The sequence below is a fragment of the Leiobunum rupestre genome, chromosome 1 (genome assembly GCF_980474605.1).
Source record: "Leiobunum rupestre chromosome 1, qqLeiRupe1.1.hap1, whole genome shotgun sequence".
In the NCBI taxonomy this organism is placed as follows: Eukaryota; Metazoa; Arthropoda; class Arachnida; order Opiliones; family Sclerosomatidae; genus Leiobunum; species Leiobunum rupestre.
In genome coordinates this window covers 26030521-26047396 of record NC_143384.1, presented here as the reverse complement: position 1 = coordinate 26047396, position 16876 = coordinate 26030521, and the positions used below count along the sequence as shown (strand labels likewise).

General features: G+C 33.5%; 2 protein-coding genes across 2 annotated transcripts; one reads left to right on the top strand and one right to left on the bottom strand.

Annotated features, from left to right (window-relative positions):
- The first annotated feature begins 6660 nt into the window (after positions 1-6660).
- Positions 6661-11040, top strand: LOC149961979 (uncharacterized). The gene is made up of 7 exons (XM_090163459.1): positions 6661-6781; positions 7386-7477; positions 7541-7591; positions 9534-9563; positions 9640-9660; positions 10736-10765; positions 10828-11040. The coding sequence occupies exons 1-7, from the start codon at positions 6661-6663 to the stop codon at positions 11038-11040; spliced, it is 558 nt and encodes a 185-aa protein (XP_090019585.1).
- A 2048-nt stretch (positions 11041-13088) lies between these two features.
- On the bottom strand, positions 13089-14571 carry LOC149961978 (pseudouridine-5'-phosphatase-like). The gene is made up of 4 exons (XM_090172619.1): positions 14356-14571; positions 13907-14125; positions 13553-13776; positions 13089-13440 (listed from the first exon to the last, which is right to left on the bottom strand). The coding sequence occupies exons 1-4, from the start codon at positions 14480-14482 to the stop codon at positions 13204-13206; spliced, it is 807 nt and encodes a 268-aa protein (XP_090028745.1). The 5' UTR covers positions 14483-14571; the 3' UTR covers positions 13089-13203.
- Positions 14572-16876: the final 2305 nt, after the last annotated feature.

Below are 16876 nucleotides of genomic sequence, written 5' to 3'. Positions count from 1 at the left end.
TGTTACTTTTGGTCATATTAGAACGGCCTCCGATAAGCGTCACACTTATTTGAAACTTCAGGTCATACGTTGTAAGCTAGGAGCAACAAACACAACACCCCACACAAGGAGAACGCAACCCGTCAAAAGTCGTGGATTTTCTTGCGTACATTTTTCATTGGTTTGACGCTTTAGCGCCTGCTGCCGTCGGAAGGGGAAAATTCGGAAATTATCTTCCCCCCCCCCCCGCCCGTAAAACGTTCAGTGTAAAGGCTCGTGACGCTCGTCCAATGAAATTCGTACACAACCCTTCGTTAGCGTGTTTAAAGGCTAGCTGCGTTCTCCTTGTGTTTGTTGCTCCTAGTTGTAAGCATCGCGTATTACTCCGATAAGTGCCACAGTTATTTGTAACTTCAGATCATACGTTGTAAGCATCGCGTATTACTCCGATATGTGTCACACTTATTTCTTACTTCAGGTCATATTAGAACGGCCTTGGAAAATGCCAGAGATAAATTCGCGTATAGTTTCTATAACCACGCGTATTTCCAATGTTGGAAGTTGAGGGGGGTACGTATACACTGTCCAAAAAACCGTACTTAGAATTAAGCACTGTAATTGCAATTCTAGGTTATATGGAAACCACAGCTATTCAAAAATATAACTTTCATGAAAATCGGACTTAAATTATGGAACGTTATGTCGACTTTCAGGCGGAAATATAAAACCACGAACATTGGCGTCCCTTAAATTATTCCGAAAACCATACCTAACATTAATATTTACTGATATAACCGAAGGGATAGTTCCACTGAATCCTAACCTATCCAATAATATTTTTTTTAACGTTATCGGACTTAATTTTAAATAAAATATCTTCCACATAAAGCGAAACCACCGAAAATAGTAAATTGGGCAAATGCCCAACTTCTAGGGCTCCGATTTGAAAACTTCATGAAAGGCTATCAATGGCGATGTATGTACATTCGAACGAGATATCATTAACTTTTCTAGCCCGTTGAAGAGATATGCGCGACACGGCGGCATCGGTATCGGCATCGGCTACACGAATTTATAGCCCGGTGCAGCAAGAACGAAGCTTATAACACCGAAAGTTATCGGGGAAAATCCTTCTTTAATAATATCCGTCAAGTGTTAAGTCGTTTTTGTATAAGTTAAATAATAAAGGAGATATAGGGTAAACCCCTGCAAAGTATATTCTGTTGGGACTACACCATTGGCTCTAGTGAAGCAAACACTATTCGCCAGGTAACTCTCCAGCCAATCCCCAATTCCCATGTTATAATCCTATTTAATCCTTCCAAAATTAAAGTTCGTAAGGTATTAAGAAAATGAACTCGAGAACTGAAAGTCGAATACAATGGGGCTATTAGAAATATTAAAAGCGGTGGATAGATGATCCTGATCATTTCACAACAATTTTATTTCTAGCGAAGCATAGGTCCATGTGACAGCCGTTTTAGGGAAAATGACTACTCATCACGATACTGAGAAAAAATAAATCAACAACCAATATTGTAATCAATTTTTATAAATAAAACCTTAGCACTGAACATTTCGTTTTAAATAACCAATAGACGCTTAAATAAAACCTGTTCAGCGATTTGCCTAGAAGTATAGTAATATGGAGAGCCAGGACATACTTGTTTAAGCGTTACATTAAGGGCTGTGTGAGTACTCGAACATCATCGAGTACACGTCCTTTTTTGAGGTTTAGTACTCGAACTCGACCTCGAAGAAGTAAATGGAGAATACTCGTCGATTACAGAGTACCTAAAAATTGCATATTCGGGTACCCGATTACTCGAATAAGCTGCTCTGTAAACTCGTCGAGTATTTTGTTTTTTCTATCCTCGTTGCTTCAAAGTTCTCAGAGGGGTTTTTACAACTTCTTGGGGGGCAATAAACGGTACCTACAAAGTTGTGGAAACTGTGGTTCATTTAAATTAAAGGAATATTTTTCAGAGTTTTTTTAATTACTCGACTCGCATAAGAGAAAGCTTCCTTTTAATCAAGTATTCGATTATCGACTCGACTTCAATATTACTCGACCCGAATACTCGATGAAAAAATATCGGTACTCGATACCCGACTACATTGCCTGAAACCACTAGTCGCATAGCCCTAGCGAGGGGTAAGACAGTCTCAGAAAATCCGTACACCGAGTTCGTACATTTAGCACTGTTAAAGGCACATATTTTCAAGAGTTCGCGAGTTCCATTTAGCACTGTCAAAGGTACGGCAGTGAACACCGAGTTCGCAGAGTGTCTTACCCCTCGAGCCCTAGTTACATTTTAAAGCGCACTGATTAATATTTCAATTTAGAAGGACTCGTACAATTTCGCAAGCGCCTCCGGAAAGGAAAAAATTTCGCGCGCGCTATCAACTTTAGCCTTACAAATAAAGCGACTCGCGCATGCGCGTAAGGGGAAAGAAAAGAAGAGCGTCATATATTGAAGCGCCTATTATTTCTCCTTACCCATAAAAAAATCAAATTAGTCAGGTATTTCATTCGGACCGAAGCGACGGACGCACACACCGTGATGGGGGAAATTTCATCATTTCAATATAGGCATTATCCCTAAATGTAAATATATAAATCCTTGATGATGCAAATAAATTTAAACAAATACAGATGATAAGTTTAGTTTTGTAATAAGCTCTCCACAATTTGTTTCAAGAAAGAATACAAATTCTTTTAAATAATTTTTAAACAAATTTAAAGTAGAACGTAAAACAGAGGTTATAGTTTCGGCAGCATATTATCTTTTAAGCTAATAACATTCTTGTTAGAGATAGTAAAACGAACATATTTCATTGTAAAAACAAGATGTCACGGACAATTTAGTTCACACATCCCCCGACGTATTAATATTTTATAATTTAAATATTAAATTTAAATTTGAACAATATTTCAATCACCTTGTACATTAGTTTAAAAATCCCGAGAAGAATTTTATAGAAAAATTAATTTTTAGAGTTACTTGGTTTTTTAAATAAGGTAGCGAATAGTGAGCACCTTCATTTAAATGAATTTTACCGAAAATATAATTTTTCGAGTTACTTGGTTTTGGAAAAATAAAGGTAGTGAAACGCCAATATCACTATACGTACGAGGGTTGTGAGGTCCCAATTGGTGTTTTTACCTCTCCGAGGGGACAAAGTTAACGGATTAATTTGCAGTCGGGGTTGGTTTGGTGGTTTTTTTTCGTCAACGCTCGCCGTCACGACAGGTTTAATTTAGTGGTTTGGATATTTCGCTATTGTAATGTTTATGTGTAGGGTGGTAATGTTGTGTTATTGTTATGACATTTGTGGGTGTTGAGTTTGTGGTGTGTATGTACGGGTGGTATCTCTCCAACTCTTTCTTATTGACTTTTGGGACGGACCGAGTGCTGAGTGTAATGCTACCTCTCAACATCCAATGGCAGGGTTTCCACCAATTGTTCACGGTATTCGTCTTAGTATCAATTTGCGATCGCATCGGGCGGGTTTCGAACCCGAGACCGCCTGTTTGACAGGCGGACGTTCTACCACAGAACCACCGACACTTATTACGTTTCATTGAAAATTAGACCTTCAGCTTTATCAAAAGCGTATTTAATAGAGCATGAAATTTTGGTTTAATTGAAATAGAGCAAGATTTCGTGAAAGATTTAAATTATTGCATCGAAGAAATTCTAATTTAGCGATTTCTCATTTGATTAAAAACAAATGCGTCATCCAGGTTTCGAATCCGGGCCGTTCAGTTAGGCAGTCGAGCGCTCTACCACAGAACCAACGATAACTTCAAGCTATATTGCAAATAAGACACTCATTGTAAGCATAATAGTTAACAAAGTCTTGAATTTTTTTACGAATGAAATTGTGAAGGCCTAATGTGGTTTTTTTACGAAAAAATTATAAAGACTTAATCTTGTTTAATATAATAAGTTGCTTTATTTCAATTTGGTACTTTTGTTTAGGGTTTTTTTAATGAATGGAGTTAAAGATTTTTTTCTTCTATTATTTGACGTTTTATTTTTGCGGTTGTATATTTGTTTTATCTTTTATTCTTTTAAAATTATTTACTTCTTCCGCAAAATGGTTCATTTTTTGGAGGAACCTTTTTACTTATTTTTTGTGTATTAATGTTTTGAGAACCTTTACGTTTGGGAAAGGATAATTTTTGACGGAACCTTCAAAGTGTATACGTCGCATTTTCAAAAAATTTAATGGTCAAATCTTGTTTTAGCGCAGTCAGCAGATAAGATAAAGGGTAGAACCCGTTAGTTTTTTGTAATTTATTTAGTTTTTTCAGTCGTATATTCTTATCTATTAGGTTTAGCGTATTGGTTTTCAAGCTTAATAATTCATTTATTAACAACATATCAAGTTGGTCTGGTTTTCAACTCGGTAGTAATTTATTTTAAACGTTTTCTCGGCTGATTAAGATGTTTAATGCAGTTCATCAATTGGGTTCGTTTGTGTTTATTTATAAAGAACCCTAACTATTCCCTCTACGGTCATTTATTGATATACGTATAGTCTAGTGGCTTTCTGTGCTTTGTGAATGGTAAGTTTTTCGCTTCTTGTTAATAAGTTTTTTGGTGGTGTGGATATTTGGATATCTACGATTCCTAATGCAGTCATTGATATCCTGGGTGTGCGAGTCATTATATGATATTGGAAATTGGACGGTTTTGGTCTTTTTCATGCGGTATGTGTCACAACGTCAACAGGATGGTTCCGACAGTCTACGAGTCGTCCACTACCAGATATCTACGGTATCTTGATCGGGCGAACGTTGAAATAAAATGAGCGTTAACTATGCGGCAAGTATTTCGTAAGCGACAAAAATACAAATACCCTCTGTAGATATTTCTTTCATTAAAATTGGCTTCGTATTATATTTAACTGCTAAACTTGTACCGTAAATAGGGTTAAAGGCAATTGTGCATTGTTTTAGTACGTCCAACTCACTGTTGTAACTACTTAATTTATAATATTCTGAATAAATTAATCTCTGTTGTTTCGTCTCAATTATTTTAATTCAAATTAAAATTTTATACCGGGCGGGATTGAACCGGGATTACGTTATTAGTAAATAACTCTGAATTGGGGAGATATAACTTTGAGGGTCATCTCGAGAAATTAATACCGCTAGTTGTATTTTAATTTTGATTGTGTTGAGCTTTTGGGGGGTATTGTTGGCTTTAATTATCATTTTTTCGTGTGAAGTGGTTTAAAGAAGGTTTTCTGTGTTGTTATATCGTAAGCGATAAAAATACAAATACCCTCTGTAGATATTTCTTTTATTAAGTTTGCTTCGTATTACATTTAACTGATAAAATTATTCTGTAAATAGGGTTAAATTCAATTGTGCGTTGTTCTAGTTCGTCTAACTCACTGTTGTAACTACTTAATTTATAATATTCTGAACAAATTAATCTCGGTTGTTTCGTTTCAATTATTTTAATTCAAATTAAAATTTTATACCGGGCGGGATTGAACCGGGATCACGTTATTAGTAAATAACTCTGAATTGGGGAGAAATAACTTAAAGGGTCATCTCGAGAAATTAATACCACTAAGGACAATGCTTGCGAGGAAAGGTATATTTTGGCTTGCCAACTTGTTATAAATAAAGTGCCCTTCTTGTTTGAATGTAGCTACTACGTCACAACTTTAACTTTGGTAATATTACGAGCACGCGCTTAGGGCGCGAGAAACCTCGGATTTACACGTGCGCGTGCAAACAGCGCGTGTCAAAACTATTCTAATAAAGCTATGACCTCGTGACGTAAGAGCGACATAAAAACCAATTCGGCAAGCGTAGCTGAATTTATAAAAATAACTATTGGCCACAAATCTCCCTTAAAATAAAATTTCTGAATGCAACCGAAAACGTAGTTCAGAAATGATCAGTACTAACTATGAATGTAATTTTCAACCTAGTCGGTCTTAATTTATAAAAAGTATGTAGCAAAAATCGACAAAAGCACTAAAATGGGAGATTTCCATCTTGTGGGCCCCGATCGACCACTTGGTGGACTCCCGATCTCCCAAATTCACAGAGGGCTACCGAGGGCATGATATTTCCTTTCGATTAAGATATTCTAGGCCATTATAAACTTAATTCTTGGTGAGTTATGTGGAATACGTAAAGCTCGGCGTTTGAATAAGAAATTATCAAATTATTTATTTTTATTCATAACCGACCATTATCCAAAAAATATCAGAGAAAATCGATTATTTTTGCATGTTAAATCGTTGTTTATTCGTATAAAATGTTCGTAAATAAACAGGTAACCAAAGTTTTTATGATTAATCGAAATTTTGCCTGTGAATTTATTTGTTCCGCTGATCTCTAAGAATACGGCGGCATCGGCTACGCTGTACGTGATCTTAGTAACACAAGTCTTTTAGAATTGTCTGTTAAAACAACGTGTTCAAGTGTAACGAAATATTTCACAGCGTGTATACACCGCCAACTCACTAATAAATTCGTTTAACAAACACAGGGATATACAATGTATTTATTACTTCAGCCTGCCTCATAAAATTGCAAAACAATGCCTCGGAAAATTCTAATAAAACGCAGTGTGCACGAACAACTTGGACATTAAACGAAAATAAAGTTAAATATAAAGTTTTGCTCTACTGAAATCTACAAGTGCCATGACCGGGATGATAATGCTGCTGCTAGTGGCCCTGGCCGCTTCAGCTACCTCTAGCCACGTCAATCAGGAAGTTCACGATATATGCCTGGAAATACTTCTCCACCTTCAACATACCCTTGGTACTTATGTTCATTCAAAAAAATTACTGTTGAATACAATTCTAAAGAGAATAGTCCATAATGAAAAAGGATAAAAAAGCTAAACCCTAAACAAATTTAAAGAAATTTCTAAAACTTACAAATAGCTCGTACCAATAGGTCATGAGCAAACATAAAGACGCGAATCTCGGGCCAAATAGAATTTCTGGCTATTTCATTTTATTTAATTTAGTTTTTCAATCGAAGATCTATTTGGTCCGTCTTTATGTTTGCTCGAAGATCTACTGGTACGAGATTCGCGTCTTTATGTTTGCTCGAAGACCTATTGGTACGAGATTCACGTCTTTATGTTTGCTCGAAGATCTATTTGGTCCAAGATTCGCGTCTTTATGTTTGCTCGAAGACCTATTGGTACTACCTATTTGCCAGTTTTTAAATTTCTTAAAATTTGTTTAGCGTTTAGCTTTTTTATCCTTTTTCAGTATGGAAATTCAAATTATTCGCGTTTTTATTACTCTTTGAAATGCAGTCCAAAGGTGGTTCCTCTTAACTTAACAATTCTTAAGAAATTTTCATAACTTTGATTGGAAAATAAATATTTGCAAAATGACCACTTCTGTTATAGTAATCGAAATTGATAAAAGGACTGACGAAATCCAGGCTAAGAGACGAGCGACGTTGGGCGATATTTATAACCACATGTGGCCATGTTTAACGGTAAGATTTATTTTGCTTTTCTTTGTAATGGACAATAATTATCAACCTTTTTCTCGATAAAAGGTATCCAAACCAGATTTTGTAACACTCATGAGACAAAACTTCTCTAGTCCGGTTAAGTATTTTTTTATGGATTTAAATAAAAACAGAAGCTTATAAAGGCTGAGTTCAGTAAGATTGAACGGATAGCCCTAAAAAATGTATTTTTACGTCACGGAGAATCTTGCTAAACACTTTTTTCGAAAATCGCAAATTTCGGGACTGCCTCATGTGTACAAAGGCTTCACAGAAATTCACACGTATACAAATAATTTAGATTGCAAGGCAAATTTACGGAAATATTAGGTTTTTTCGTAGTTATTTGGCATTTTTTGCAACAAAATAATATATTTATCAATAAGTCCATTAAGTTTAACGACAAATAAATTAATGCTGTCGCTAATCTTCGTTTGTATGACGTCACTATACCTTCGAGCAACGAAAATACCTGCTCTTACATACGAGGACTTCGTTGAGTAGCCGATGAGAAACGCGACTTCAAAACCGGAAATACGAAAAATCGTATAGTAAGAAAACAGACTCAACGTTTACTCAACGGTGAGTCCGTTGAGCCTTACTGAACACAGCCATGTATCTTGTACGAGCAGGGGCGCGTTAGCAGTTTATCGGGCCTTAGGCGAAGTCTTCTATCAGGTAGGGCTGCCGGAAAATCTATGGAGTGGGACGCTAAATTTGTCGTAAATCTAGCCCAACAAAAAACCGCCAATTTGAAACTAGCCCAAAATTTCGCAAAAGAAATTTAGAAAGTAGCCCACATTTTCGCCCAAAAACGGTAAATATTTCTGAAACAGCCCAAAAGGAAGCCCAAAAATACAACTTTTGGCAATGTTTAGGCAATTTTTAATTTATTTAATTTAGTTTTTCACTCGAATATCTATTTGGTCCGAGATTCACGTCTTTATGTTTGCTCGAAGACCTATCGGTACGAGCTATTTGTAAGTTTTTAAATTCCTTCAAATTTGGTTAGGGTTTAGCTTTTTTATCCTTTTTCAATATGGTCTATTCTACTTCTTCGCGTATTTTAACACTCTTTGCAATGCAGTCCATAGCCGTGGTTCCTCTTAACTTATAAATCTGCATATGGGTACTTTTCTCGGCCAAGACACATTATGTACTTCTGATAAAACGAAAAAACATTGACGATTTACGCGTTGAGTTTGCAGGTTTATAAGGATTTCCAGTCGAATTCTTCTGTCTCATCTTTGCATAAATGTTGCTAGCTGATTGGTCCCAGATAATTATTATTAAAAAATAAATATTATTTGACTAAAAATAATTAAAATGAAAATTAGGTATATAAATTTCAAATACATTGAATATTCGGATGTACTATTTGAAAAGGTAGTCGGTAATTTTGCACAAAGGTAAAAATGTAAAAGACAATTTTTAGGTATCTACTATTTAGAAACTTTTATAACTGCATTTCCAACCCTTTAAGCCCTAGCGGTAAGGTACATCCCAGCTGCAGCGTTGCCAGACGTACGATAATAATCGTACACGTCGATAATTAAGTGCTCATTTTGGGGACGTACGATATTATAAAAGCCGAACTACATAGTGCACATTTTTCGATAATTCAGCTTAGGCATACGTTAATGTTTTTAATTTCGCTGAAAACCAGTTAAACACTAAACATAGGTTTTCAATTGGTCGACCTTTAAATGTTAATAAAAACGACAGTATTTCAGTATTCTGACATCTATATTTTTTTGGCTCTGGTACGATATGTTGATTTTCAGGACCTGGCAACGCTGTCCAGCTGGTTATTTTCCTAATTCTTTATTTCGATCGAATTGCTTTTCTGGTTTATTATAGAGATAGTAAATGTTTTCGAAAATTAATCGCAGTTTCGAGATCTTTGAAAAAAAAAATATTTGCAAGCCATCTAACAAAACGTAGTTGATCTAGTACCGTAAATTCAGTCATTGGCTACCTTAAATTAAATTTCAAAAATTCCAAAACGAGGTAAAATAATATATTTATTTCTAAATTCCAGCAAATCAACTCCGGGTTCGAATCTGAAGACGTAAGTGCCATTTTCAATTTAGAAGTAGTGCTAAAGTTTAGATTCTTTAAAATTAAACTTAAACATTTTATTACAGATGTGTAACACAATGGCTGAGGTAACTGTATAGCCAAGAACAAATTTACGCAATTAAGAAGCAGGAACTGAAGCTTATAGCTTAATGGTTACGATGTAATACCGACGCCCCGCCCTATTTCAGGCCCCATCTGGATATTTAGGTGTAGGGCGCCATCACTTGAAATAAATACGAAGCTTTATTATATTAACTAATTAAAAATATATATTAATTTTCATATAAGTACGCTATATTTTAGAAATATTAATATATAGTGTATTAATTACATTATATTCGTATAATTTTCTGGTTTTATTTTTATTTACGGAACTAACACTCCGTAGCTTTGGCAGTCGCCGCCTATTGGGTGACGTCGTGTGACGTAGAACTGTTTGCTCCTTATATTATATAATTTTAATAATTATTAATTATTAAAATAAATTTTAAATTTAACAATATTGTTACCGTATTTTCCAAAGGTATATTTAGAAGTAGTTACCAAATGGTAAAATTATTATGTTGAAAGCTGATAATATAAATACTTTTAATTTCGGTCAGTAGATGGAAGCATCTACGTTTTACCAAACAAATAGTAGAACTACATGATAGTGAAAACTTAGCCGGTTCCAAGTTCTCCCTTGCGTAAATCGGTTCTTCGTATAACCATAAGTAACATAATACCCCTAAGTAATAAGTATGACACTTGAAGCCTTGCTTATGCATTGTTTCTTACCTTTTCTTAAACAAAGATAAATCAGTGAAACGACTAGCAACTTTGTACCCAGGAAACTGAGCCCTCTGTGATTTGAATTTTTCTATTGGTCATCCGAAAGGAGTCACAGTTCAAATTCAGTCAATCATATAGTACTACAAAACAATTTCGTCTGTTGCGTAACCATAGTGTGGCCAAATTCGCATTAAACAGTATTCAAAATCACGCGCCAAATTTTCGGAATATTATGTTGGGTTAGATTAGTTCAAGACGCCACTACAGAGTGGCGCTACTTCAAAAATTTTTGTAATAAAATTTTCCAAGTGTTATATACTTAGGGGTATTAATGTATTATAATGCAAGTATTCAAAATTTGAAAATAATTCATAAGTTTTAAAATTTCAGCTAAACTTGTTAATAGATAACGATAATGAGGTTAGTCAACAAATTAATTGGGCCATTTCCAAATACTATAATTAATATTAATTTTACTTCAGATGTGCCACAATCTAATGAAGGAAAAACCTTCTAATAATAACCAACTAAAAGTCAAAAGATCGGCCTTATTACCGGGTGTGCTCAATCCCTCTGATGTGATGGGCAATTTAGGAGGCTTTTTTGATGTTATTAAAGGTTTATTCAATGGGAAAATTCCTGGAGGATTGGGAAAAGGTCCAGGAGCATTACCGCCACAACCAGCAGGAAAATAGTTATCAGTCATAATGTAATACTATGGATTACAAAATAAAATAAATTATTGCTAAATATTTTATTGTTTAAATATGATGTTTCTATTTCTACTTGGGGAGTACGACTAGGAATATTTTTAAGCTTGCTCCCACCTTCAGCGTGACCAGGGAAATTAATGGGAAAATTTATAGGATAACTCGAAAATTCGGAGGCGAATTATAAGAAAATATAAAATAAAAAAATAAGCAAAATAAAGGAATACCATTTTCCAGGATTGTTCAAAATGTAAAATGCAGAATACTTTCTCCATAACTGAAAATGCAAAATACTTTCTCCATAACTCAAAATGCAAAATACTTTCTCCATAACTCAAAATACAAAATACAAAATGTTTTTACAAATGCACTCTATTTACTGTTACCACTTACTGTGGAAACTAATAATTAATTACCCCATTAGTTTGTAATTATTAATCATTAATTACAACAATTAGTTTGTAATTCTTAATAATTAATTACAACAATTAGTTTGTAATTCTTAATAATTACAACAATTAGTTTGTAATTCTTAATAATTAATTAATTACTACAATTAGTTTAAAATTATTAATTAATTACTTACCGCAATAAGTTTGTAATTATTAACCATTAATTAGGTACCACAATTAGTTTGCAATTATTAATAATTAATTAGTTACCGCAATTAGTTGAAATTATTAATCATTAATTAGTTACCGCAATTAGTTGAAATTATTAATCAGTTACCACAATTAGTTTGTAATTATTAATAATTAATTATTTACCGCAATAAGTTTGTAATTATTAATCATTAATTAGTTACCAGAATTTGTTTGCAATTATTAATCAGTTACCAAAATTTGTTTGCAATTATTAATCATTAATTAATAAATAACCTTTTCCTACAAGAGCTGCAATGATGGTACCAGAGTAAAAACATTTTGAAATTATTTTTCCACACATCAAACTCACAAAATGTAAAATAGATTCCTAGAAACTCAAAATTCAAAATGTAAAATACTTTTTCTAAATCTAAATACAAAATGATATATTTAGCATTTTGAAAAATATATTCTTTTCGGACAACTTTGCTATTTCCCGTTGTTTGGTGGAAATTACAGATAAAATTGAAAATCTAAATATGCACAACCAGTAAAATGAATGAAAACTGGTGAAATTATATGAAATAAGGTTAAAAATAAAAGAAATTTATAGGAAAGCAATGAAAATGTAGGAAGTCTGGTCACCCTGCCACTTGTAAACATCCAATTAACCCAATGTTTCATTGGTTACCTAAAACTGAGGTCTTAGAACCGATTGAAGCGCAAGCCAGTGATATATTTCCTTCCCCCTCTCATTAGACCATCATAATTATACTTTTGAAATATCTTTCAAGTGCATATGTGCTTTTTAAACTTGCGTTATTTCTTCTACCACATATACTAGAGACCTATTGATAATTCAGAGAAGTTTAAAAATATCTAACCGTATATCACAACTATAATAGGTTAACTATCGCGTCATGATTTCAGGAAGAAATTTCTAACTCAAGTTTGAACATTATGAATAAATAAATAGCAAACGTAACCTTTAACGGTTAAACATGCACCTCACGCCGTTAAATACGATACCGTACGAATCTGGTTTACAAAGCCTCACCAAAAAATTCGATTTAGCCGCCGAAACGGTTTATGTTCACGCACTACTGCCATCTATATGCAAGCGGAACAGAATGGTAAATTCTCTTTAGTTTTTTCGGATTTAACTTTTAAAATAATCCTATGGCTCAAACCATGAATTAATTAATTAGTTAATTAATCCATGCTCAAACTTACCATTAATTTTTCAATTTTTTTTATCATCGACAGTGTTTAATAGTTTCTTTGTAGTGGATTTAATGTTTGACCATAGATGGCCCTCGCCACAGGTTAATCTTATGTTTTGAAAAAAAAATTCCAACAATATTATATTATTAAACTACCAGTTTATTGATGATTGTACACTTAGTAATTAAGCTTACGAAAAAAGGTATTATCAAATAACGAGATTAGTTTTTTTTCCAATGCTACTTTATTAAAATCTTGAGTAAAAGTTTTCATTTATAATGAAAAAGACAATTTCACGTACATTCATAATTTACATATGTACATTCGTATTACATACTTACTAGTAATAACGCAAGTTAGAATTCTTCGCAAAGTCTACATTGGCCACGTCAGATTTTGAGCGAATGAACGGTGGCAGACCGAAAACTTCTGGTTTAAAGAGTTCGAAGCTGTCAATAGCTAGGGTAGCTCTGTCAGTCTTGTCAATGGATAGACGGGCATCCGGAACCATTACAACCTGCATTCCAGCGGCTAATGCAGCTTCAACACCACTGGGAGAGTCCTCGAAGACTAGACACTAAAAAAAAGGTACAGATTACAGGATAAAATTTTATATTTAATTTAGAAAAATTTCAAAAGTTTGAGATGAGATATTTGAAGATGATTAAAATATTATGGAAAATAATTACGTCAGATGGCTTGGGGTTGTCATCGAATAGTTGGCTAGCTCGAAGAAATATATCTGGAGCTGGTTTGCCGTTCTTGACATCAGTTCCAACAACGACATGATGGAAGCGATTGAAAATTTCCTTATGCCTTTGGGATTTTAACAGCAAGTTCTCCTTGGTTGAGCTGGTACCAATAGCGTACGGAATGTTATGGGAATCCAAATGCCGTAAGAAGCGTCTAACGCCTGTAAAAGACCACCAAGAAAACAAATTATAAATACCAAAACGTTCAAACGTGGCGGCGACTAGGAAATATTTCCCATTAGATGTCGCCAGTTTTCCAGCAAATTAGCTAGTAAAAAATTTAAATCTTGCCTGGCAGTAGCTTGCAAGTAGGAAGTAACTCCTTGCAATTTTGTTCCCATTCCGACACAAACTCGTCGACGGTAATTGGCAAGTTCATCACGTCAATCAGGAGCTTGGCGGTATTTCGAACGTACAGACCCAAAGTCCTCTGCTTTATGTCCCACGTGAATTCCTGGCCGAAGCGCTCGGTAATTCTACCAATGGCCACGGAGTACAACCTCTCGGTATCTAAATAGAGCAAGAATTAAATAAGCTTCATAATATTAAAATCTTTCAGGACGTTTGGAGCAGTCTTAAAACAAGACACAATAACTTTTACTGTTCTTTAAATTACCAGGGTTGCTTAGAATTACTTGGACTTGGCAGTTTTATTTCAATAAAATTTATAGTGGGGAGAAAAATTTGACCACAATGGCGGCCATGGCCAAAGCTACATAATACTTAAATTAAGAACTCACCCAGAAGTAATCCGTCCATATCGAAAATAACATGAGTAACTGGATTAAAAGTACTGTAATCCCGTCGAGTAAATTGTCTTCCACGGCTGCGTCTATACTGCATGACTGGTAGCTGAGCTTGCGGCATATTGAATTCACGGTTAAAAACTCGAAGGGAACAAAATCTAGAACTGGAGGTTCGGATGTCCGAGTTGTGGTGGACTTTGCAACCCTTCACCCTCTTTATATAGTACAGAATAAATGCCCCCCCCCTTGTGGGGGCAATGGAAGAATACCCTTTGTGCTCTACGTAGGGGGCCTGGGAACTTTTTGACCACCAAAATCCGGATTTGTTATCTTTGGCGTAAAAAGGTTTCGATAAGAGAGACCAAACAAATCAATGATGACTGAAAGATTTCCAAAATATATGATAAGTGGAAGGAAAATATTATTTTATAAATACCAAATTAAGTTGACGTCATCCGTATTTAAAGTTTTAAGTTTGGCTAGAGTATGTACTGTCAAGATAATTTGTCGAAAGCTTTTGGGGCTGTTTTTGTAAATTTTTCCGTTTAACAGTTTGCGATTATTATTTGACTTAAAATAAATAGGCTTTATATAAAAAAATAATTAAAAGAAAATGATAATGAAATATAATTATTTTCCACTAATGTTGATTTTCTTTAATTCTTTGAGTGTTTTAAACGACAAATATTAAAAAAGAATTAAATTGAAATAAAATAATAATAAAATTTAATTTTCTGCGATACATTTTGGTATATATTTTTTTAACTCTTGGAGGGTTTTAGCGACAAAAATTAAAAAATTATTTAAATTTAAGTAATAATAAGATATAATTTTTTTAATGATAAATATAAAAAAAATTATTGAAGTTAAAATAAAATAATAAAATTTAATTTTCGGCCATAAGTTTTTGTTTTACTTTTTTAATTCTTGGAATGGTTTAACGACAATATAAAAAAATTTGAAATTAAAATAACAATAAGATTTATTTTTTAATTTATTTTTTAATTTTGGGAGTAGTTTAACGAAAAAAAAATTGAAATTGAAATAAAATAATGAAATTTAATTTTCTGCCATAAATTTTTGTATAATGTTTTTAATTCTTCGAATGGTTTAGCGACAAATATTAAAAAAATATTGAAATTAAACTAAATAATGAAACTTAATTTTCTGCCTTAAATTTTTGTATAATGTTTTTAATTCTTGGAATGGTTTAACGATAAATAAAAATAATTTTTGAAATTAAAATAATGAAGTTTATTTTTCTGCCATAAATGTTTGTACTATTGTTTTAATTCTTGGAATGGTTTAACGACAAATTTTAAAAAAATATTGAAATTAAAATAAAATAATTATCAAATTTTATTTCCTGATATAAATATTGGTGTTTTTGAAATTATTCGTGTCGTTAAATAAGAATCTTAGAATTATTCGGTAATTTGATTCACGTATAGCACGTAGATGCAACGCAGGAAAGAATTGACGTAGGTGGGATTTCACAACGATATGCCCAAAGGAATGAAATAGTGAGCTACTTCAATCGTTTTCCGAGAAAAACAAGATATTTTGAAGTACGATACGGATTGGAAGTGTGTTGGTCAATAAATAAAAAGGGTGTCAAAATACTAAAGAGAGGGATGCTATCACCAAAAAGGTCCAATGTGAAATATTTATCGACGAATTAAAAGACGAACTTGAAATCAGGAGTAAAATATATTTTAAGAGTAAAGGGCTAGTTCGAAAATTGTTCAGAATATGAAGTCAAAATGGAAATGCTAAATTTTAAAGAATAATTTTATTACGTAAATCTAAAAGACACCGTCTAAGGTTAGTAAGAATATTTCATTTAATTTTTAATTTTAATCTTTTCTCAATTAAAATGGACTATCAAGCAAAATCCTTTTCCCAACTACTGCTAATATGAAATCGGAAAAACATTATAACCAGAAAGAATAAATACTGAACTAATTGAATGGCCCATGCAGTAGTAAATTAATGCCCAGAAGTAAATGTATCGACTTCATAGTAAATGAATCGACTTAAAAGTAAATGAATATCCCTAGAAGTAATTGCTACTCAGAAACTAATGAATAAACTGGAAAGTAAATTGATACGCCCCAAGGTTCGTAAAATAAAAGCACTATGGATACGCCCAAAAGTAAACTAATAAGCCCCAAAGTAAATGAATAAGCCCCAAAGTAAATGAATAAGCTCCGGAGTAAATGAATAAGCCCTAAATTAAATTCATAAGCTCTAGAGTAAATTAATAAGCTCCAGAGTAAATGAATAAAAAAAATGTAAATGAATAAGCCCCAAAGTAAATGAAAAAGCTCCAGAGTAAATGAATAAGAAACAAGACGTACGACGGTCAGAATACACACAATCCTTCTAATGTGATAAGTTTGTTTGAGCTATTCACAGCAACCTGCAAGGCCGGTATCATAACCAATAGAGTAGTAGCACTCCGTAGCTTTGGCCATGGCCGCCATTTTGGTCGCAAATTTTTATCTATAGGAAA

Bases quoted from the DNA above. Each gene is read 5' to 3' on its own strand.
- LOC149961979 (XM_090163459.1), top strand. From the start codon at position 6,661: ATGACCGGGATGATAATGCTGCTGCTAGTGGCCCTGGCCGCTTCAGCT. The intron at 7,478-7,540 runs GTAAGATTTATT...TCTCGATAAAAG, and splicing joins ACATGTGGCCATGTTTAACG to GTATCCAAACCAGATTTTGT. The intron at 9,661-10,735 runs GTAACTGTATAG...TTAAAATTTCAG, and splicing joins TGTGTAACACAATGGCTGAG to CTAAACTTGTTAATAGATAA.
- LOC149961978 (XM_090172619.1), bottom strand. From the start codon at position 14,482: ATGCCGCAAGCTCAGCTACCAGTCATGCAGTATAGACGCAGCCGTGGA. The intron at 13,777-13,906 runs GCAAGATTTAAA...GGTCTTTTACAG, and splicing joins TACTTGCAAGCTACTGCCAG to GCGTTAGACGCTTCTTACGG. The intron at 13,441-13,552 runs GTAATTATTTTC...CCTTTTTTTTAG, and splicing joins ACAACCCCAAGCCATCTGAC to TGTCTAGTCTTCGAGGACTC.